Source organism: Myzus persicae, unplaced genomic scaffold (genome assembly GCF_001856785.1).
Source record: "Myzus persicae strain clone G006 unplaced genomic scaffold, MPER_G0061.0, whole genome shotgun sequence".
Taxonomy (NCBI): domain Eukaryota; kingdom Metazoa; phylum Arthropoda; class Insecta; order Hemiptera; family Aphididae; genus Myzus; species Myzus persicae.
Window position 1 is genome coordinate 193,336 of NW_019104089.1, and position 25,783 is coordinate 219,118.

General features: G+C 27.5%; 1 protein-coding gene across 1 annotated transcript; it reads left to right on the forward strand.

Annotated features, from left to right (window-relative positions):
* The first annotated feature begins 14,243 nt into the window (after positions 1-14,243).
* Positions 14,244-23,346, forward strand: LOC111038570 (PQ-loop repeat-containing protein 1). The gene is made up of 5 exons (XM_022321726.1): positions 14,244-14,624; positions 20,740-20,998; positions 21,068-21,204; positions 21,306-21,522; positions 22,322-23,346. The coding sequence occupies exons 2-5, from the start codon at positions 20,796-20,798 to the stop codon at positions 22,503-22,505; spliced, it is 741 nt and encodes a 246-aa protein (XP_022177418.1). The 5' UTR covers positions 14,244-14,624; positions 20,740-20,795; the 3' UTR covers positions 22,506-23,346.
* Positions 23,347-25,783: the final 2,437 nt, after the last annotated feature.

Here is a 25,783-nt window from a genome sequence, read left to right on the forward strand (position 1 = left end):
TAAATATTCATCAAAACAATATCGAAAAAATCGTTCAAATATTTCCACGTGCTCTATTTGGTCTATTCAACTGAACAAATAGATCTAGACTGATCAAGCTATAGTGTCTATCTCCGTATACATTGAAGATTTTCGTCTAATCTAGTTGGTCTACCTAGATCCTAGAGAGGCAACCGCTAAAGCGCTCTATATGTTGTGTACACCTCTAGACTAAATCTAGAGTAACTCTACGAGAAAAAATCTACAGTGAATAGGTACCACAACAATCGTATTTTTGGTTAAAATATCCAATTTTATAGTCATTTGACTTGAAATGTCTAAAAAATTGTGTATACGTGTTTTTTCAGATGTTTAGATTGTTGAAGGAACAACTTATGGATAACCTAGAATTACATTTTCAACGTTAAAAATTGAAAAGGTTTTATATTATATTAGGTATACCAGTATCTACTATTATATGATAAATGATAATGTATAATGTATATATACTATATGTCTATATAGTTATAGTATATACCTAATAAAAATATATCACAGATGATATATAATATGTACAGGACTGCAGGCACACACTACACGTATATATCTACATTTTATCGATGAATTTATTGTTTATAATAAATTCTTTTCTTTTACATAAACAATTATTCCTAACTTGAGAGATATCCATATTGGATATTTGGGTTGAGTTCAATGATCGATATTACTGCTTTGCTGATGTATTACTTCAATGATAAGTTCTTAATGATGATGGTCAAATTTTTGTTGATGGTTCAAATTGATCTTCAATGGTAGGTAAAACTGATAAAGTCACGGTTGAGATTAACTACAAGCGAAGACCGATTAGAAAGTTTGATGATTTTAAATTGCGAAAGAGATATAAACATAGATTATAATTTGGCCATTGATACTTTTGCAGCAACATCAGATTTATTGAGGGACAATTTATTGTTACTTATATATTATAAGTAATTTTATTATATTTCTGATATTAACATGACAAAGTATATTACTGTCGTAGAATTGAGAATTTGGGGGTGTGGGGGCAAAGCCCCCACGAGTCCGTGTGAAAAAATTTAGGTGGTGGTGGTCGAGCATTTATACTTGCCTCATAAATTAAAATAGTTCACGCCGCCACTGATCTTCATAGAGGGAGCTGTGGGATGCATACAAATATAGGTAGGTATACATTAAATTCAATTTAAGGCACAATAACGTCTAGTCTAGCTGAGTCAGGGGACCGTAAACTGTATAGTAACTTATTGATGCACACTTGACGATCTACATCGTAATATCGGATGATATGATATCTAAACACATATTATATTACCCATTGAAAAGTGTGTCGTCTATATCATTGATATTAATATGCTGACTGCAGGTAGGTATAGTAGTTTGTACTTTGATTCACTGAGGAGTGAGGGATATTATAATATCAAGATTGGAATCAAGACGAATATTTATCCAAATATCAAAAAATAGTGGAAAACATACTTATAGTCCGTGAATAGTGGTAGCAAGTAGCTCTATAATCGGTTCTTGGTAGAAACTTACGTGAGTGCAAACATTTATCGTAACTTACAAACCCAAAAATGTGTAATAATAAAGTTTTTATTAAATTAAAATTGTATGCTGTGTAATCTAAATATCACCAATCATACAACCACAAATATTTAGAACCAATACTACAAGTACATTAAACTAATTTTGGCATTACAAAAAATGATATAATTTTTTTGAATTGTTAGTTCTGTTTTTAATTTACATACCTAATAAACTTATATATTATAGTTTATTAATTAGGTATTAATCTATTTCCATAGGATATTATTTTTTTATACAGTGTGATCACCAAGAAACAAACATGGTCAACGAAATTTCTTCGTTTAATAATGAAATTATTTAAATTCTGATTTTTTAAATTTTTTTATTTATGACCCCCGTAAATTACCAACTAGATTCACTTTCCTATCAGAAGACATGCTAAAGAAGAAAATTTGAAACATTTTTACTGCCCCCAAAAGGTGATGACAGAAATAAACGCACATCATTGTAAAATCGATACATTCATCACTCCGCTCAGAATCTAAAAAAAGGTCATGGAGGGGATCCATCTCTCATATCTCCCTATGTCTACGCCAAAGATTTGTATATGATATTGAAGGTTTATTCAGCATATTAAATATAATATAAAGCACATAAAATATTACATATAGTATACACTCACTATACAGAGTATAACAGAAAGATCTGACAAAATAAAAAAATGATGTTAGTTAATAACCTTATAACCTAAATATTGATATTTAAAAATAAACTATTTGACTTAGATAAATGTTTCTTCTATCAAAATTGTTCTTATAATCAGATGTACAAATTAGCTATTTTAAAATTTTTCAACATGAATTTTGAATCAAATTTTTACATTTTTATTTTTAGTTTCAAGAAATAAAAATGAAAAATGTATTCTATAAATATAGCACAAGTGTTCATAAATTATATAAAAGAAACTAAAATACATGAAATTTGTTATTGATTATAACAAATGTTATTGCATTTTTCATCAGTTATTTCTGTTTCACCCTGTATTTATAGTGTGTACAGCGAACCATAATAGTCTACATATCTTGTAGATATAGATCAGTGGTTGAGTGATTTGTGCATATTTCTGAAAGGGCTATTGTTAGTGACTATGATAAGCTATTATGTTTCTTTATTTTGGTATTGGTATTATAAATAATTGTACAATTTATTATATTACATTGCTCAGACGAAAAGTTCAATATTAACATTGAACATAATAAAAATAATATATATATATATACGCACTGCAGGGCGTGTCCGGATATACCTGAGTACTGAACAGTAATCACTTTTCGAAGTGTCAACTAAGGTAAACATGTAATCATGTTTTTAATTTTGTATAGACATTTATAGAAATATGATTTGAAAAAAACAAAATTATGTTTTATTAAAAACAACAGAAAATGTTTTTAAAAATCGCATTAGCATTGATATTACAGTCTTAGAACAAGTCCAATGGTACGTAATTTTGTATATTCCCATTAATAACCATCCTAACCCCCTTCACAAATAATAAAGTTTCAAGTTGATTTTTATTGAACGTTACTCTAATAAACTAGCTATTAAGGTAAATTTATTATCTATATTTAAACATCTACAACGCAAATTTAAAATGTATAGCCCTCGGGTAATATGGTAGAAAATATACCTAACTAAAATTTCGTAAAAATATTGAATACTTATTGAATTGAACAAAATAAACTATCCACTAGTAGTAAATAAAATTAGCTTTTTATTAGTTTTACTAAAAATATAAATAACCATGACCTAAAATATATACAGAACCTAGATACCATTTCGATAGGTAATTGATCGGGTTAAATTGAGTTTGTGGAAATATATTATAGTTGGCCAAAATTTAATGTAGATGACTGGAAGGTTTCCAAAAATCACCTTAAAATATATTATTGATGTTAGGTTTGTGCTAAATTATACTAAACATAGCCAACTAAAAAATATATTTTTAATAATATCACCTGTACTTATACTTAAATAATTATTTAATATTTTTTACCAATGGTAACGACAAATAAAATGATTAATGCTACAAATAGTGTGGCAAGTCGCAAGTGGCAACTCAGCACTTAAATCTTAAGTGTATATGGACTATAATTATTATTTAATTTAATAGCTAATGTAAAACTGTATTAGTAATAAAATATGGTTACCATCACATAATTAAAATAACAATAATATTTTTTCGGTTAAATTTGTGTAGTGTAATTTTAGTCTTTCCTCTCCCTCATCTTTCCACCAGTGACAACTATCATGGGGATTCAAAACGGAATGGTTATGTTGATGACAACTGGCTAGAGATTATTGAAAGTTATTGTATTTGCATATTTTTTTAGTTCAACTAACTTATAAGCTATAGGTATAGTTATATATCATTTATATTATTACCTATAGGTAAGCTCCAAATCCATTTTATGCAAATACAAACTTATTTATGATTTTTCCAGTGAAATTGTTTGAAATTTAGCATATGATAGTTAAAGAATTAAATACCCAATGAAGTCCCATACCTAATCAAAAAGTAAACTTTGTATTAATACTTTTATCAAATTATTCTGTATTTATAGTTATAAACAACGTCAATATATTATATGTATTAAATTTAGTCAAACAAAAGATATTTTTTTTATGCATTACAGGTGTACCTAAATGTATGTATGACGTATGTATGTATGTATGTATGTATTTATGTATGTATGTATGTATGTATGTATGTATGTATGTATGTATGTATGTATGTATGTATGTATGTATGTATGTATGTATGTATGTATTTATTTATTTATGTACCTAAATGTATTAATATAGTATATATATTTATTAGTATCCAGGTATCCTATACTCCTATTATATAGGCATATTGACCTAACAATAACTGAATGTGCGTGTACAATACTGTAGTGGCAATACATTTTTCCTCAAATTGGTCCCATGGATTTATTCAGAATTTTGTAACTAGCTATTTTTGATAGGGCATTCATTGATCAAGGTTTCATCTCCTCAAAAATGCATATTTTTGAGATTTGTTTAAAATGTTGAACAATTTTAATCTTATATATTGGTATCAAGTGGTTAATCTAAAGAACATAAAATATTGGAAAAATGCGTTTCTATAAAGTGAAATAAAAAGTCGATGGAGTAAAATAAATAATTAAAAAATATTAAACACGTAGTACTTAAACAATTTTTTTATTATAGTTTAGTAAAAATATAGTATATACACGAAATGGGTACATTACGTCAACACGTAATTGATGGTAGGTATACCGAAAATTCAGAGGTGAGAGGTAGGTAGGTAGTCACTATAGTCGGCAACGCGCCTGCTGCCACATAAAATAGGCTGGCAGTAAACGTGTTAACAAGTAACAACCAAGGACAATTTTCATTTTTCGTTTCTGTTTTATATTTACGTATCTAACACCACAAAAAATTCTCGTCACATTCAGACTCTCTTAATAAACTGTAGAAAGCAACATTAAATAATACTGACTATTCTAATTATAATGTACGAAATAATCATCAACAAGACAGTGGCGTAGCTAGGATTTTCTGAAGGGGGGTGTTAATTATAAACATTTAATATTATATATTATAATATGTACAAACTAAAACTTTTATTTTAATTAATTATTATGTATACATAGTGTTTGTATGGTATGGTCAATAGATAATAATGAAAAAAAAATAATATATTATAAAATAAAATCCGTTTGTTTTTGATTGAATGACATATTTTATATTACTTCTTCTACTGTTACTTCGACTTCACGATGAATATTTAAAGATGCTAATCCATTAAGTCTAAACTTTCCAATAGAATTTCTAAGATATGTTTTTATTCGTTTTAATGTAGAAAAACTTCTTTCAGGTTCACATGATGTGACAGGCAATGTTGCAAATATTTGAAGGAGCTTAAAAAACATTTGGAAATAGGTCTTTATTGCACTTATCAAGAGCGTCAAGAACACTTTTTATGCTTAGTTTTTCCAAATGTGTACGCCACAACTTTACCTCTGTTTCAATAACTTCTTGATCAATATTATTAGAATAAAACTGTATAATGTATATTGTAATATATGATATATAATAATAATGTAATATATGATACGGCTCAAGGGGGTTATCATATCCACCAAACACCCCCCTTGTATACGCCACTGCAACAAGATGTTGATGACGAAACTCTCTTTTCTCAAACGTTCAGACGACTTGAATGATTTCAACCTAACTTTAATTTATCTGAAATCTCCGACGCTATTAAACTCACTACAAATAAAATTCTTTTATAATGGCTTATAGGTACATCTGTATTTTATTTATACTATACAAAAAATGTAAAAATAATAAGTATAAAATATTTTTATTCAAACAAAAATAATATAGGTATAATTTTTAAAAACTGATGCTAAGCTCGGTCATCCGTTACTATTTGCATACTATTAGGTATATTATATAAAACTTAAACAAATTAGATAAAAACTTAAATTGTTTAAATATAATTACAAGACTGGTTCAGTCTTTGGATATTAAATACAAGCTAGTCAGCCCATATAATTTGTTTTTTGAGTCCCGACTACCGAGTAGAGTTCACTAATAAAAATAAATAAGTCCTAAAAAAAATCATTAATTGAAGTAGTATCAATTGACACCCACTTCAACCAAGCTGTCCACGTGTATCTTTATTTACCTTCAACCTACGTATTACTTATTGTATTTATTTGAGTGTATACACGATGAAAGATTGTAAATATACTTTCTTACAAAAAAAAATAATGTATAATTATTTATCCTAACAGTGAAGTTGAAACTTAAAAAGTAGGTATCTGGTATAGTAGCTATTATGTATATTACTCATTTACTCATTATGTTCTTCAAGAAAGTGATTGATGATTATTATCGCTTTCAAAATACCCACTAGCTATTAACTAATTACTATAATAAAACTAAACAAGTGTCAAGATAAGTTATGTTAACTATATATACATACAATAATAGTATTATTTAATGTATATACAGCTAAGGTTTGTAAAACATAAAAACGAGTTTGTGTATAAAAAATATTCAAAATTGTTTGAATAAAGTTAAAATATATTATAAGCAGTATGAATAGCTTGATTATAATTTGAAATCTTAAACCTTTTTGCATTAACCAACTCGATATAATAGATCACCCTATCACAATTCACTGGTCATATTTCACAAAGTCCATTAATAATCCTATAATATTATAATAAGTATCAACACTCAAGAATTAAAATATACAACACCGTCAATACATATTGTAATTCTTATACCGAAAAGTGGACAGATCACATATTGTATAATATATTATATAGTGACATAGTGTCTAACCCTATCTAAATTAGAAAACCATAAATAACGTTGACGTACCCTTACTGTTATTATAATATTATAAAATATATTTAAACAATAGGACCTTTAAGTCCCTATTTGTATTCCTTTAATCTTCTATAGTAGATAGACTATAGGTAATGGTCGATAAAGTAACCTCAAATCAACACTTAGCACCAACACAACAGAAATATTCAATATTTTAATTACATTTCCTGAATTATATGAAAAAAATAATCAAAATTAATTTCCTCTTATCACTTATTTGCCTTAAAGTTAACTGAGTTTTTAAAATGTCTTAAAAACTGGTGAACATTTTAAAAAGTGATCTGTTAAAAATTTCTTTAAAAATAATGTCATGTCCTGATAAAATATCTAATCCATAACTATATCGACTATAAAGCCCATATACCTATAAACAAGTATGAAATCTTCGGAACACTTTAATTTAAAAAAAGTTATTAGACACACATATCAGGGGTGCCTGCGGAAAATTAGCTCAGTGGGTCTAAAATTAATTGTATGTGATACATATATAGGTAGACACATATTTACATTATTCTACACTGATTTTTTAGCTCCTCTCAGTGGGTGCCCCTAACACATACATGTATTCCTACACTGATACCTAGTATATTGAGTTTTAAAATTAGTAAGGAGGAAAAACCATCTATAAATCTGTATTTTTGCTTTTAACATCACTCAACTTTTATCGTCGACTGATCAAATCATACATTAATTATATGTATTACATATTGCCCGATATTGGCATATTGTATAATATTTTAGTCTTAGTTTTTTTGGAGGGGAGAGCTTGAATAATAAAATCCTTAATTTCAATTAATCTGGGTGTCATTAATATTTGTTTAGATTCCCCCAACCCACGTGCACCTCAAATTGTGTGCATTGCATAATAAGTACAAACATAATATATAATATTCATCATTTTATAAGGGTATATAGGTACAAATGTATAATAATTTACGATTTTGACGTGGATATACATATTATTTGTACCTATGTCCTGTATATAATTTGAATACAATACCTGTGTCCTGTATGGCTATACATTTAAGATAAATCGGTTTAAGGTGACAGTTTTGTACTATATGTTGTACCTGTGTTAATATGTGTAAGTACAATTTGTACAACACATTATAACGCGAATATCGATTTATATTCCTATGTGTATAATACGATGTAAGTATTGTAAGTATAATAATATATAATATGTCATGTGAGTATGTGACAAGTATGTGTCATAATTAACAATATTATTATTCAGTTATATAGGATGGCTGAATGAGCGATGTGGCGACACGGATGTACAATTTTCTAGTAAACGTTTTCTTCGTATCATTTTTTAGATCTTATAAAGGTTCTATTCCTGGCTCAGGTCGATTTTATAGGTCAAAGGGTGGTGGAATCGGATGTATATTATACTCTCGAGTGGAGGCGTTTTAATGGCTTTCCGGGGCGCCCTCTGTTTGCTGACCGGACATCTCGACGTGTACCTATACACTGCATATACGCAAACCATCCACCTCGTTGGTCAATCACTCATTAAATTCTGTTTTTGGTTTATGTTTGCGGAACCCTGCAGCAATGATGCTATACGTGAGCGGTGAACTGCTGATGAGCACACCATAGCCCACATTATAATATTATATATCATATATTATATGTATCATACTATCATATGCATCACTATCGTTACGTTTACAGCTACGCGTACACATAATTATATTATTATTACTATTATTATATAGTCGGTTTCAAGCTTAAGCCCCAGCTCAGCGTTATACCTATGTAGGTACTGTAATAATATTATTCATTATTATGGGTAATCGTATTTATATTGGAGTTAATATTCTGCAGCGTATTACACCTTATAGTCACAATACACGGATATTTCACACAGCACGACACACGTAAAATAATATATTAATATGTACGATGTAGGTGTACCTATATAATATTATAATTTATAACGGCATAACTGCAGTAGGTACTACCTTATACCTATACGAATTTAAATGTTGAGGTTTACAACAAAACAAATACAAAATACGCTGTGTGCGTGAAAACAGGAGGAAACAAACACTTGAAATATAATGTACCGTAATGGTGGGTAATGTATCGCTTAAATATACATAATATATCATATTATATATGTTATATTTATACGCGTCCTGGGTAGTATATTGTATGTTTGCACATGTGTTCAAATAAATACTTCTCAACACAGTAAAGGTACACACACATGAATATAATGTATATTATGATGTTCATAATTATGATATTATAATACCTAGGTATACTGCTGTCTGCTGCATTGAATCGGACTGTGAACGCGAGTCTAATAATATAATATGCTATTCAGTATTCACACTATGTATTGTATTAATATTTAATATATTATATTAGGAGTATACTATATAGGTACAGGTGATTTCTGTTAACGTGTGACATTGAAATTTTTCCATGATAGATATTTCAGGGAATTCATCGAGTGTTTATATGCCTGCAGTATACTATTATAATTTATAAGTACTTCGATTTTTTAAATTTGTATGATGTATATATTTTTTTATGTAGGTGCCTATCTCAAGTTTAAGTATAACTCAGAAGCTTCAAATTCGAAATTAAGTTGAAATTCTTTAAAATTTTCACCACTTATAACAATGTACAGTAAAAAAAAGCGAAATCTGCGAAATCGTGTAAAAGTATTTGTAAATATGGTATTTAAGACGTAAATCCACTATACCTGTATTAAATAAGTTTAAGACGTATCTACTTGAAAATTTCAAAAATGAAAACTTGAATTATTAGAATATTGTGAAAAAATAAAAATTAAAGGCTTGGTGAATCACCCTGTAGTTATATATACAAGTAGGTATATACTCTGATTTCCGAAACGTAAATTATATTATTGTTCCACAACACATAATATAACGTTTAAACTATCAATATAATATACTACCACAATACCATGTACGTATTGTATTTACCTATACGTGTGTATTAAATTTTTTTAAATTTGTGTGTTATTGTTCAATCTCGTTGTAATATATATATATATATTTATACGTTTATATAAGATTACGCCTATATTATTACGCATTTTATCATATTTACGAGCGATATGTATAGCTATGTGTACATAATAGCTGCCTGCTATATATATTTAGTCAGTGGAGTACAACTGTACAAGGGTTACACCCAAAACTTAAAAGGTCACCGTTTGACCCAAGTGTGTACTTTGATTTGTGTGTGTGTTGTGTATTTTATGAATATGATATATATTCGTTTACGTTTAGCCATATAATAGGCATATTTTATATCTGAATATAAACACATATAGATATCTATTCAATATTATTTATAATACACGTTTTCGGACATCACCATTATTCGTGTGGTCATTATAATTTATGATAAATATTATTATAATAAAGCAGGTACATAATATTATAATGTATATACATAATATGCAATATACTCGTTTTTATTAGTCTTGATAGGAGAATGAATAAATATTATATAAATACGATATATACCTATAAATAACTATATAACAATAATTACCATAAAAATATATAATTACTCTATAATATGCACAATTATAATAAAATAATGTAATAATTAAACATAGTAGGTAGTAAAGGTACGTAAACATATTATAATATACCTACATTAATATAATATTACGTCGTCAGAACCTATTCGTTTTCGTGCACTTAACGTATAATTATTAACTGCTCTCATTTATGTGTAACATAATATACGCATAGTGTATAGGTAGTAGGTACAAAGGTATGTACGAGTGGTTTTTCACTCATTTTTTTTTCTTTCGAAATCGTTCCCACAGCGCGTGCACCGTGGCGGCAGCAGCAACAGCGGCGGCAACGGCCAACGGTATATACTACAATAATAATATACCTACTATTATACAGGCAGTAGAATATAATATCGGCTTTTGCGGACACGTCCCGGCGGAATCAACTCGTCGTCGTAGTCCACGAAGGCACGGTCTCTCGGTCCTGCAGCTCCGTCGTTTGCCATCACAATACACTTATTATAATAATACATATATTATATTATAATGCTGGTACGAGTGGTACGTATTAAATATCCGCATAATACCGTTTATCGTGTAATATTATCAACTTAAATCATTCTCATCGGCACGTCGTAATTTAATCAAATATACAACTCCAGTGTAATAATACGAACATCAGAAATTCAGAACACTATTATAATGGTTGACGGGTAGGTGCCTATGTTGCCGGCGGTCTCAGACTATTAAAGTATTATACGCAGCACCTCATAAAAATATATTGTAATGATTCGCACCGACCATTATTATAGTGCAGGCGTATTTACTGATTGGTCTCGAATGGTAGGTAGGTACATACGTCTCGGTCCAGAACGTGTTCAGACTGTTCAGTGTTCAATATAATTACTAATAATTATTATATACTATACTTAAACATCGCGTGTAGTAGATTACACATGATATTACCGATGTAAAAATATACTATTACTAATGGTTTTTTTTTTAGTATGAACTTAATTCTGTTTTTATGTAAAAAGAGATAAATTGTTTTTACTTTTATCTTTTTATGCGTAATTCGAGAATATTATAGCTACAACTATAATTTAACCACAAACCACAAACGACAAACATATAACAATAATGTGTTATACAACCACAAAACCTTGACTATGCTTTACTTTTTAACATTAATTCGTGATTTTGAGAATTTGGGTAGGTATGTACGCCAGACACGTCTAAAATGTAATAATATCCATGCTTATTATGTAATAGGAATCGATTTATGATTATGCAAAATGCAAGTATATTATATGTATTACATTATGATAAATCATGAATGACATAATGAAATATGACGTGGTTTGATCAAGTCTAATAATGTGCCCATAGTGGATATCCTGTAAAATATTTGGGGGCTTAAGTATTTGGTAGTAAACAGATATTATGTGGGGGGTCTATTGCTTCTAAGTAGGGGGTACTTATCTTACCGTTAAACTATTAGACTTTTTATAGAACTTTTTGTTAAGTTAATAAAACTTACCGATCTGAACAGAATAAATAAAATATTTTAAGGTTCTAGAATATTACCTTTTTGTAAATTATACTGTCTACGAGTAATAAAATTAGTAAAATTACAAATTGTAATTTTGATTTGTACACGTACGGAGTACTTACTAAAGTCTCAAAAGTTCAATTCAAATTTTTATCTAACCTAAACATTTTAGAACTGAATTAAACATTTAAAGTATAGTCTCTAGTTCAGTTCAAAATTTGAATTATCCATTTTAGATGCAATAATATTCAAAAATAAATGTCCTAAAATAACGAAAATAAGATTCACCACATAGTTTTATGCTATGTTTTAAGTTTTACAAATATTGATTAGAACTACATTATTACAATATTTTTGATATGCGTTGAAATTGCATTTAATGTTTGTATTTTTAAATATATTTGTCGATAAAAGTTTAAATTTCAAGTATCTAGATCATTATTTATTTACGACTATAAATAATTGAAATAGATACATTTAATAATTTGGTAAATTTACCGTTTTCAGTTCAAATTTGTGCTTAATTGTTTAAGACAGCGGTTCTCAAACTTTGGTATACTATCAATCAGTCGAGTACCACTGATGATCATACAAATAAAAGGATACAAACTTTACATAGTTAAATATATTTATTTTAAATAAAAATGCACTAAAATACTACAATATAATAATTATTTATTTATTTATACAAATTTATAAGTGTTTAAAAATTATAAGGTACGAATTAAATAACAAATGTTCAATAAGAACCATGGATTTGTAGATTTGATTTTAGCGATGAAATATCTGGTCCAGTGTTACTTAAGGCCTTCCATGTACCAACATGTAGTCTTTCGCGTACCACTAGTGGTACGCGTACCACAGTTTGAGAACCACTAGTTTAAGAAAAGAGTTAGACACAAAAAATACAATTTTTGATAGTTTTTTCCAAATTATTGAGAATTTCGAAAAATCATATTCATTCCAAAAAAATGCGTATAGACTATTTTTTTTTGGACCAGTATATCTACCCAAAAATGAATAAATACACAAAATAAAAAAGTAGAAGAAATAAATATCATTGTAAAACGTTTGAGGCGTAAGCCCCTACCACAACAATCTCCGCCTTTGAATGTGTCACACCTCGTCATACATTATTTATTGAACAATTATTATATAACCGCTTCAAAACCATTAGATTGATTTTATTCTATTTATACAAGGAAAATTTGATAGGTACCTGTCATCTGGATATCTACTATATACACCAGTGTCGCCGCGTCGGTGGTTTTCGAATAAATAATTTTCAATTTTTGTAGTGGCCTGCACTTTGTATATGTATGCCGTATTAGTAAACTTATTACATACACAAAATATGTGAGTCCTGTGACCTGCAGTATACAACTAAAACATACCTAGGCATTATTATATCATAATCATATTATAGGCAGGTAAATACTAAATACGTGTTTCAGTATTTGGGTGTGTACATCGCATGACGTATATAGTTATTATTTCAGTTATGAAACAATATTATTATTGTAACACATTTTTCGAACATTATGACGCATAGACTCTGTTTACACAACGACCTTGCGACGTGTCTCTCTGTAAAGGCCCAAAGTAAAGAGTATATAGTATATATACATTTTTATACCTTTTTCGTTCACCACCCCGTCGCCGCAAATCACGAGCCCTTTTCTCTATCATAAGTATATCGTGAATAACACTCTCCCACGCTCACCCGCTCTCCCACGTTTCCGACGCGGTCTCTCCCTCGGACCCACCGTGCGCCTCACCAACACCGCCTTTGTCGCTGTCTGCGTCTTTCTCACTCAATCACCGCTGCCTTCTACACAGTATACGCGCCGACGCCCGCGCCGTACCCACTCGGGGCCCGTCGTCTTTTAGCGCGATAACGCGTCCAAGGGTTTTTTTTTTATTATTATTATATTTCCACTATCAGCATTCGATTTGTCAAAATTGTTAAAGCCATCGGTCGCGTTTCATTGTCGAAAACGTAATTCAATAATAATAGCATTGTTGGCGTTTCGTGCGGGCACGCAAATGAATCGAACAATACGAGCGCCGCCGCCAAGTACAGCGACAAAAACAACAGGAACGCCAGCGACAGCCAACAGCGGCATCAGCGGCAATAGCAGTCGTGGTACTAGACGGTAGTTGGACCAACGTCAGCGCAGCAGTCGGTCTGTCGTCGTCCGTTTAATGCGCTTCGCGTCCGCACCGCCGCCGCAGTCTCAGATAACGCACGACGACGACACCGTCGACCGCTATCGGCGTCTGCTCTGCTCTACAGTCTACAGCGTGGTGCACACTGCACGCTATCGCGCTGCTCAATCGCTATCCGCTTCAGACGCTAGTCGCTACTGCTGCTGTCGTGACGTGCTGTCGTTCTCGTCGTTCGCCTGCTCGGTCGTGTGTCGATACAGCACCACGTAAAATTTCGCGTCCCGTGGCCAATGCTATAATATTGTCTGCGACTATGTTTACGATGTGAGTTTCTTAGTCCGCACAACGGCAACTCGACCAACGCCGTCGTCGTCACGATGCCTTGAAATTTAGGTAACTATCCGACCGGTGTTGTTGTGTAACCTCCCGTACATTGTACTTTAAATACAAATGTTGTAGGTACCTATGACTTGCGATGACTACCTATCGTGGCACTGTTAGTATGTGAACACTGTTTGACCACCCGAACGCTGTCCTTGGTCGTCAGTGTAACAACATCAGCTGATGTACCTATTTAGTATTAATCAAACATTATAAATGTTTTTGTACAGTCTATGTGTTACTGTGAATACTAAGTTATGGCTAAGAGTTAGACAGCTCAAAAAAAAAAAATAGTTACTTTCCTTTCAAGTAAGAACTCAAACAGGTAGTGCTCAGTGTTGGTGGAGACCTGCATCTGTCCTATCAATTTATTCTCCTTTAACTTCTATAGATAACGAAGAAAAACGTCTTTGCATTTCTCGTTGTTCTTAATAGGCAGTACATACTTTCTCTGATTTTAAATTTTAGTCTGTCTTGAAAATTAAAATTTATTTGTACTCTGCTAGGTATGTAGGTATCATAGCCCTTAATTACATAGGTACCTATACCTATCTTAGTAAAAGATTTGGTACTTACTACTTATAAAATATATCTACCTATGTTTCTGTTATTGAACAGCTATTGATAAGAATAAATTTTTCATAATATGCACACTACACACAATGATTTAAAATATAAGACAGTGCACATAATGTGTTAAATGCATAGATCTATTAATCTCACACTGAACAAAAAAAAAAAAAAAACTACAGCATTCAAATCTCATTTAATATTTAACTTATAAATTAAGATTTAAGTGAAGATATTATAAGGGGGTACCTATTTTAATAGTGTGAAACGATTTGTTTATTTTACTTCAATATGAAGTATGGACCATATTCAGTTTTTATTTTAATTATATTTATTTACTTCATTATTATTTTTTAATAAAAGTGTTAAGATAGGTACACCATTACTTTTATTTGTTTTTCAATTTTTGTAAAATCTATTATTATTGAAAATAATCAATGTTTTTGAGTAAATCTCATATTTCACACTTAGATATGACAAAACACTAGTTATACCTAATAATTGTTGATAAAATATTGTTTCTAAATTCTATCCAGCTACTTCATATACTACCTATATCATATAAACTAAACATAGAACATTTTTTAACACCTATAGGTAGGTATAATTTATTTAATATAAACCTCTGGAATTATAAATCTATTAAAGGTGCAACTAGAATTTATTTTTGTATGGTTATTTAGAGTACACAAACTACACTAAATCTTAGTGGCCATATTCAAATATTTAAATATAATACATATATAAAGACATTTTATTATAGATCATTCATACATTTATGAACATTACTAAATAGGTTATATGAATTTAATAACTAAATGACAGTCATTTGTCAGATATGTACCATCACATTGTATTGTGTAACTCAATCATTGATAATTTGTATTTAAAAAAACATTTCATGGAGAGTTACAACCTAGAAACTGCTCACTGGTTGCTCCATAGCTCCAAAGACTTATTACCTTATTAAAATAATTTTTAAACAGAATATTATAATATTTTATTATTAATAGACTCACAACAAACCATTGTGTGACTAGATAGGATTACATGTATGTGTTAATACTAGTACGATAAATGTATTATTATGTACTTATGGTTTATACACATTGTGTAATAAAGACGACTTAAATTTGTTTGATGGTTAAACATATTAATATCTGTAAACAAATTTAATAAGACTTATTTTACTTAAACGAAAAGATAAGGTAACAGTGATTTTATGAATATTTGTTGTATAAGAATTATAAGTGATTTTTATGAACTAGTAGAGATAACAATTTTTCAAACTATGATGATGGGTAAACCATTTATTATGTATTACCTAGTTATACAATACCTAGGTAAAAATCTAAAAATTAAATAATCCCAATGTTCCTGTACTTTTTTTTCACTGGTAAATTTGTTATAAATATATATTTTTTAAGTTTAATAATAAATAAATATTTTTTTAAACATTTCATATTTTAGTATAAGTATTATAAAATCTCTATAAATTGCAAATATTTTCAGAAATAAAATAATTACAAATTTAGTCAATATTTCAACTCAAATATATATTTTCTTGGATTTATTTTTTAACTAAGTTTCCAAAAACTAGCTTATTGTAATTTTGATTTTTTATTTAATTTACTTTTCCGTGTCAAATATGGAATCGATACAATATGATTACTAAAATAAAGTGTTAATAAAAAAAATGGTAGAGTCTGTGTTGGCTTATGTACTTCTATATGTTTTGAAGTATTTGAACAAAGTTTAATTATACTTTTTTTTTGGAAACTTAACTATTTTATGTTATGTTTAAAATATAGATTTTAAATATTTACTATTTTTGTTAATTTATAAAATATTTCATTGTTATGGGAGGTCATACAAGTGAATGCTTATGTTAGACAGTAATAATTCAGTGTACTTCCATTTATACTTATATAAAATTAAAATAAATCATATTTAGGTACACACACCTACATATTATTTGTATGCTTTCTTGAAACATTATTTATTCATTTTTAATTAATCAATGTTAATTTTTTTCCAATATATCTATAAATTATAAAATCTATTGTATCAATTCTATTTAAACCAATAATTCCAAGCTGGTTGTTCATCCAATGTATGTAATCTATTTTTTTTTTTCATAAAAATTAACACTATAGCTTATTAAGTATGGTTTAAAATTTTATAATCTATCGCATATACATAATTGTTTTTAAATCAATGATAATTTATAATAATGAATATATTGCACACACGGTTAACAAATCACTGCTTATTGGGAAGGGAAGGGAAGGGAAGGGAATACTGACACAAAAAGAAGAAGATACTGAAGATTAATTCTTACAACTTGAACTAATAAACTCAGTTCTGACTACTGATAACCATTGGCTGTAAAAAGTTTTTCAACTAGATAGTCTATCTTCTTGTTTTTAATTTAATTTGTATTGAAAAATTACATGGGTATTGTAAATATTTTAATAATAACTATACAAATTTAATTATCACATGAATAAATTATTAAAATTTTAAGAATACATTCTAACTAATATTTTTAAATATAATTGAGTGTAAATTTAACGTACAATTCAATTGTTAATGAGTCATAAATTATGAGCTTGTAAAGTTAAATTTTAATAAGAAATAAATATATCAATATATCATTTCTTAATGATCTTACATTAAAAATAAAATAATGTACTTGCTTAAGTGACCTTGTAAGTTGAAATTATACTATTGTATGATACATGATTTTTTCGATCTGCTGGTATAAATATGTTACAAGGTTTCTGGAAAAAAATAACATCTTTGTTAGACCAAAACCTTTTACTCCATTCTGAAATCATAATTTAAAATTTATAAATAGGTTAAGTTTATCAGTAACAAAACCATCTCTGCTTAAATTTAAAATAAATCACTTTTTGACACAGAAATTAAAGAGAAAAATATTTTTGTATTATGAAATACCTAGCCATTTTATTCAAACATTTATTTTTTGAAAAGTCAATTATTTATGTTTAAAATAACTGTTACTTCTAAAGAATATGTTGAGGGTTATATTTGGAATCACAATCAAAAGCTATGTAGTGACTAAGAAAATATATTTTTTAAATTAAGTTAACCATAGAACTTCTTAATTTTATACTTATTTATCTAAAAATACCCTAGTTTTAAATATAAATTCAAGTTATGTGTTACATTTTAATATTCTCATGCATTTTTTTAACGTTTAACATTTTTTAATCCTAGTAGAAATAGACAAATTTATCAAAATAACAGTTTATATAAAATTATTTACAGTAATTGTTTTTAATATTAACTGTACACTGAAAATGGTCCTTTTTTACAAACTTTTTTTATAAGAAATATACAATCTATACAACAAGCACAGTAGGTATATTTAAGGTTGATAATAAAAACATTATTGTGGCTGCCTGATTAAGGATCCAACCATTAGTGACACATAGCTTGAGTTTGATGATCAAGCTAGAAGATCACGATTCAATTTTCTTTTTAAGTCTAACTTTCCAAAAAGCGAAAGGGGTGTAAGCTGTTTATCAATGAATTTGGTGGTTTTCTAATCTAGTAAAGAAACATTTATAAAAGATTAGTGCTTCTCCTTTAATGTTCTAATGCTAAGATCTTTGTGGACGTCAGGTTAAAGACAGAGATATTTTGTTATATTTTTGAATGCTTGACATTTGTGTTTAAAATTGATTTCTTAGCAGATCCATAAAGTTGAATCCCCTTACTTATGATTTTTTATAATTTGCTGTTATTTGAGATATAATGAAATTACTTATATTTTTTATTTAAAATATTATAAAATAATAGATAATAATCTTACCTTCAAATTGTATAAGAGGTCATTTTACTCTAACTTTAGACATTATTATGATTATAATCATTATTGTGAATGTAATATTTGGTATGTTGAGAAAAACATTTGCCAAGTCAGAGATTGCATGCAAAACTTTCTTGATTTTTAAATTTTAGAAATTTATCAACTGTATGTAATATATATGTATTTTCTTACAATTTGATCAAACCAAAATTATACTTTAAGGAAATTATTAATTGCAAATTAATTTATTGAGAAGATATTAGATTATAGTAGAATATAATAGGTTGAATGTAACTGGTTTGAATTTAAAAGTTATTTAAGTCATTTTGCTTGTTTTATTTATTTAATTACCTATTTATTAAATTTTATACCAAATAGTGTACCTAATATGAATATTTTCTGATATCACACCCAAGCGGTATAACAATTTGAACACAAAAAAACGTGTGTGAACAGCCCCTCAAAAAAAAATCATTTTCATTTAGTGTGATAGATCTCCGAAACCAGAGAGTGGATTTTGTTGTTTAGGGTCATGTTAGATGATATTCGCAATGGCTAGGGGAAGTGCTGTGAAGACTTTCAGAACTTTGTCTTTAATAGTTAATTTGATACGGAGTAAACAACGAGTTTTGTAAAAATTTGAAATTAATTAAATGCTTGACTTATGATTTTTTTGATTTTCTCCTTTATAAAATGTAATTGTGTTCTTAATTTTCCTGTAAATAACTAGGCTGCGAGTAATAAATGTTAAAATCCTTACACTTACTGTAAATTGTACCTATATAATTGCATTATTCTATGATACAATTTTATCGTAACTAGGTATATGACTATACAGTAATTTATCAATATATAGTTTTTGATTGTTTTTCTAAAATAAATTGTAATGGTTGTCATTATTTAATGTGTTTTGTATTTTTTAAATACTAAAATTAATAATTAAAAGTAAACTATCTAAATATATATTCAAATGAGTCTAAATATAGTCTATTCATCTTTTATTATTTATACAGTGCAAATGTATATGCCTAAAATAACACTTAAAATTTGCCAAGTGGTTCAGTTATCAAGCTTCTATATTTTTATATCAAAACATTTTTCAAAGAAAATCTGTGTCTTTATGGGAACATAAATATTTAATAATGAATTATAGAAATTTGAATAATTAATTGCATTAGGCATAACCAGATTATTCAGATCATTTCATAGTTTATTGGCAAATTAAACACTTGAGTTCGAACAAAATTTTAACGAGTGTGTTATTATTCAATAATTATATAAAAAAGCTTTACATTATTTTGAAAATTTGAATAAAATGTACTTCTTAATCCAACAAATTATTTAAATCTGGACTCAAGTTTAATAAATATCTTAAAAAATTGTGTTAAGGGGATTTCTGCATACTTTTTGTTTTCTCTCTTTGTCCCACTCTCAACATAACAAATGTATCATCAACAGAACTTAAAGTTAAGAAAAAATATAATGGTTTATCGGTGACTGAACATTGCAATTTTTAGTATATTTCAATTTTAAAGCGATTTTCATACTTTAAGTTTGATTCGTTTATATTCTAGCTTAAAAACACTTGGATGGTTCTGCTGAATGCAAATTTGCTGTGTTTTACGTGTGTCAGAAAGATAAATAATTGTGCTATGATATCCTCTTATATAATATACTTTGAATCTTAATTTTATTACTAATAATTGATTGTATTTATAGTATGGAAATCTTCAAGGTGAGCTCCAAGCATAAAGTAAATCATTTGACCCATCAATATGGAACCAGTTGTGGAAGAAGTAAGAGACATTACTGTTCGAAAAGTAACACGATGGTGTTGTTCAACAATCATGGTATTTGGAGGAGTAGTCCCATACATTCCACAATATCGAGAAATATACATCAAACAAGATGCAGAAGGCTTCTCAATGTATGTGTGCCTTGCACTTTTAGTTGCAAACACTTTGAGAATACTATTTTGGTAAGTGTTAATTACATAACAATTTATTATTCAAAAACACTTATTAAAAATTAAATAACTTCATTATAGGTTTGGTAAACGTTATGAGCTTCCATTACTATTCCAAAGTATTGTAATGAATATTATGATGTTACTTATGATACACTTATGTGTAAAAGTTCGTAACAAAACGCAGTTAATCAGAGGACCAGACAGATATTTTACTGGTATAATTTGTATAATATTATGTTTTTCTTATTAATTTTTTTTATAAATTATTCGATATTCCGATAATTAATTAGGTAATTATTTTTATAATTCTTTATAGATTTTGATTGGCATTACTTTTGGCAATGGACAGACTTTCAATCTTATATAGATTTCTTAATCGCTATGAGTATTTGTCTTTCCATTATAACATTCATATTTCTGCACAATGTTATATTCATTGAAATTATCGGATTTCTTGCTCTCCTAACTGAAGCCATGTTGGGTGTTCCTCAACTAGTCAAAAACCTGAGAAATCGTTCTACAGAAGGAATGAGGTATTTATTAGTATGAATATTTAAATTATGACATTATATTTTATTAGTTTGTGTACCTACTCAATAAAAGTATTAAATTAAAATTATTGTAGATAATTATAACATAAATGATTTTTTATTTTTTTAAATTATGAAACTCTTGTCTTTTACCTTGTTAAAAGGTGACCTTAAAATTCTTAAAACCTAAGGTGGTGTATGCAATTAGGTATCTACAAATCAACATATTTTTCCTCTTAAAGGCTTTAAAAATATAAATTGTTATCAATATTTAGTTCCCATAATTATTAGTATAAGAAAATTAAAGTTAATCAAATTACTTTTATTTGCTCTATGAAGATTTAAATTAAGGAGACTGTACTTTCAAATAAAATGATACATATATCGACAATCATGAAAAAAGATTTGAAAATTATCACCGGGTGCACTCTGATCCCATATAATTTTATAGAATACATTACATAAATGAGTGAAAATTTTTTTCAAATTTAAATTTATGCATACATGCCTCATAGTGATGTGTATATTTCTTAATATTTTATAGTAGCATAATGTATAGTCGGTTTAAATTCGTGGTAGACTTTAACTAGGTAATGTATAAGTATTTTATTTTTGAATTTGAATTCCCATCTTCAATTTTATTAATTTATGATATTTATAAATTATAAAAGGTATATTATTCTTATAGAATATATTATAGAGAGATAATTAATAACAACAAATCATATATAATGTATATTATATATTTTTAATTTGTTAATGGCAAAGAATCTCAGAAATAACTTAAAATTTTGTTTAATAGTGTTACAATGGTATTACTTTGGACAACAGGAGATGCATTTAAGACATGTTACTTTGTAAGTCGAAAAGCTCCTCTACAATTCTGGATGTGTGGTACACTTCAGGTTATGATAGATCTGACAATACTTGGTCAAGTAGTCTGGTACCGTAATGAACCACCATATAAAATTCCTCGAATAGACTGATGTGTAAATTGATTATCTCGATATAATATTTTTAAATTTTCCAAGCTAAGATTGTTATCATCATTGTTAGATCTTCTATTCTCAAATTAGACATTGAATGTAGTTTGTTAATGTTTGTTTATTTAGTGAATTTTATTTATTTATTTATTTTTACTGTATCAGGTTAGTTGAATATTCATCGATATTTTATTAAATTTTACTAAATGCATCAACCTCCATCAATTGTATTTGCTATAGACTGTTAAAAATAAGAATATATTATTAAAAATATTTGTATGATTTGAGTTTATGAGAATTTCTCAACCAATAATTATGTGCACAATTGTAATTGAAACAACATAAATATCATCACATGTTATTTTATAGATTTTAGGGCATTTACCTTCAAAATAGTTTATGTTAAATAGACAGAAATATGTATTGTGACTACACTAAGTAAACTAGAGACTAGATCAATATATATTTTGTTGTATTTAGGGGCCATCACTCGGTCATATTCTTGACTTTACTACCCTATACCTATAAAATATTAGTTTATCAATGTATTAGTTATTGTAAATAATTTGTTGATACTTTATATTGTTTCTGTGTTATTATTTACTTCCTTATATTATATGACATAAACTTGTTAAAAAAAAAAAAGAATAACAGATTTTTTCAATTGTACTTCTCCGTCTTTGAATCGATCTTATTGTCTAGAAATGATTAGTCATACTTTGTACTCGGCATCTTTTTTATAGTCTTCCATGTGCACAAATAAATTGTAATATTTTAAATAACTATTTAACTTTGTTTGCATTTAATTTTAATAACATTGATTTGAACATAGTTTGCAATAAAAATATTCATATAATATTTAAATAATTACAATTTTTTATCTTATAAAACTTTAATTTGTATTAACTATACTTAATAAAATTAAATATAAAATAAAATCCAAAAAATATTTTTGTTTACTTAATAACTGATTTAAAAGCAACAAAAGTTACAATATTTGGTTAGACATTTATTTTGAACATTATTCTATGACTTGTGTAAAAAATAAAATAGGAATAATTGAAAAGTAAACATTTTATGTAGACATTTTGTAAATTAAATTTATTGTAAATGTATGGTAATTTTATTCAAATACTATTAATTAATGTTCATATAACTTAATAATATCTTAACTTGTTTGGCGGAGAAGTATTTGAACAAAGTTAATCATTAATATCATAATTAATGATATAAAATATGAGAGAATATAAAATATTTATGCATTTATAATTGATATATTAATGATTAATTGTAATTAATAAGTATTTGTTTATTAAGATTTAAAATTTGTGAAACTAATAATATTATAAATTATAATGTAATAAAATAGTTGAGATGTTGGTGCCTGTATTTAAAGTTACTGAGCTATTTTTAAAATACCTATATTTACTATATAGAATACCTATAATGTCAAACATTTGTGATAGCTTTCGAGTCATTATTAATATTTAAACCTTAAATGTTTTGTGTTTAGTAATGGGTATAAATATTTTATTAAAATAATTTGTATATGTAGTATGTAATTAAATGCTTATTATATATCTAATTGTAATAAAGTCCAAAAATGTATTAAGATATGTCCTTATTTCAGAAATGACAGCGCTTTATTGTGTTATAGTAGAAACACGTTCCTTATGTTTTTCATTGACGCACAACATTTTTTTCAACACTTTTGAAAAAAAACCTCAGTTTTTAAACTATAACATTTCTGAAATTATGGATAACTCTGAATGCATTTTTGGTGATGTCACAAAATTGAATTATTTGTATATTTTTTTCATCAAACGGCTGTGTCGTCTTTTAAAGTAATAATAGATTATATTTCTAAATTATCAAACAGCCTCCTTTTATTATTCATACTAAATTGTCTTGTTGAATTTGACGCTTGATTTAATTACAATTTTTTTATATCAAAATGAACCTACATTTGTATCATTAAATTTTATTTACTGTTGACTATACTTTTACGCTGTAATATGCCACATTATTAACTCCTATTTTTTTTTTTAATCGGCTGCTAGCTGACCACTAAGTCTTCCCTTATTTTCTCACATGATTAATTACTAACTGCACATACATTTTTACATTTTATTATTCTCTTTTGGTCACACATTAATATTATGAACTTTTGTTGTATTTAATTATATGTTTTATTCTACACTTGAATTTCATATATTTCATCATTTAATTATTCAACTTTAAATATTTTGAAATAATATTTTAATATTTAAATACTATTATTATTTATTTATTTTTAAGTAATTAAATAAAAATGCGTTATTACAAATCAGTGTCTCATTGTCCCGAAAGTTTAAATGAATCTCATGTTTCATTTTTCAATTTATAGCTGTTCTCAATAATATTGTTCCAACTATTCAATTTTAACTTAGCATAATGAATTAGTGTTAATGAAATGTGAATTATAAATTATATGTTATTTAATTATTAGTAATTATGTTATTTTATTGTATTGGAAGCAGTGGCTTCAAACCAAAAATAATATATATTTTTTTTTTGTTATTATCTGCTTAATAGATAAATTTAAATTTATAATTTTGTATTGTGAGTGTACTTTTGATAGTAATTCAAATTTCAGATCCATAATTTATTTAAAATTGTCTCTTGTATAGGTTTTAAGGGTTTCCTAATCAAAAACAATACAATTTATATCAAATTTATTTACAATAATATGTGTATAATTTGCTTCACAATGCTATAATGAATGTGTACAATAGAAACATGTTAAGTAGTACATTGTGATTATAATTTAATGGATATTTCTCCAGAAAACTAAACTTCATGACACCAATTCATATTTGTTTATAATTCATTATATCAATAAATTATAAAATCATGTAAAAATCTGTATTAAGACTGTCTGTCTTTGGTATTTGCAACAGCTTACAATCGCGTTGAAACGAATTTTTCTATAAACTTTTGGCATTTGCCCTCATTTTCAGTAGGTAACAATAACAACTAACAAGTAACAACAATTTAAATAATAACAAAATCCGTCCTATTCTGAATCATGTCTAACTGATATTTTCAACAATATCCGCCAGGTCACCATTGACAGGCACTTTAAACCATATTTTACTATCACATTTTGACTCTTGAATTCTAGCATTACATTCTGCGAGAAGTATCTAATTCAGATCATCATTTTATTGTATAGGTAATCATGTACCCATGTATTTATTATTCCGTATACTGTTGTAATTCAATTAATGCCGCGGTCCGTC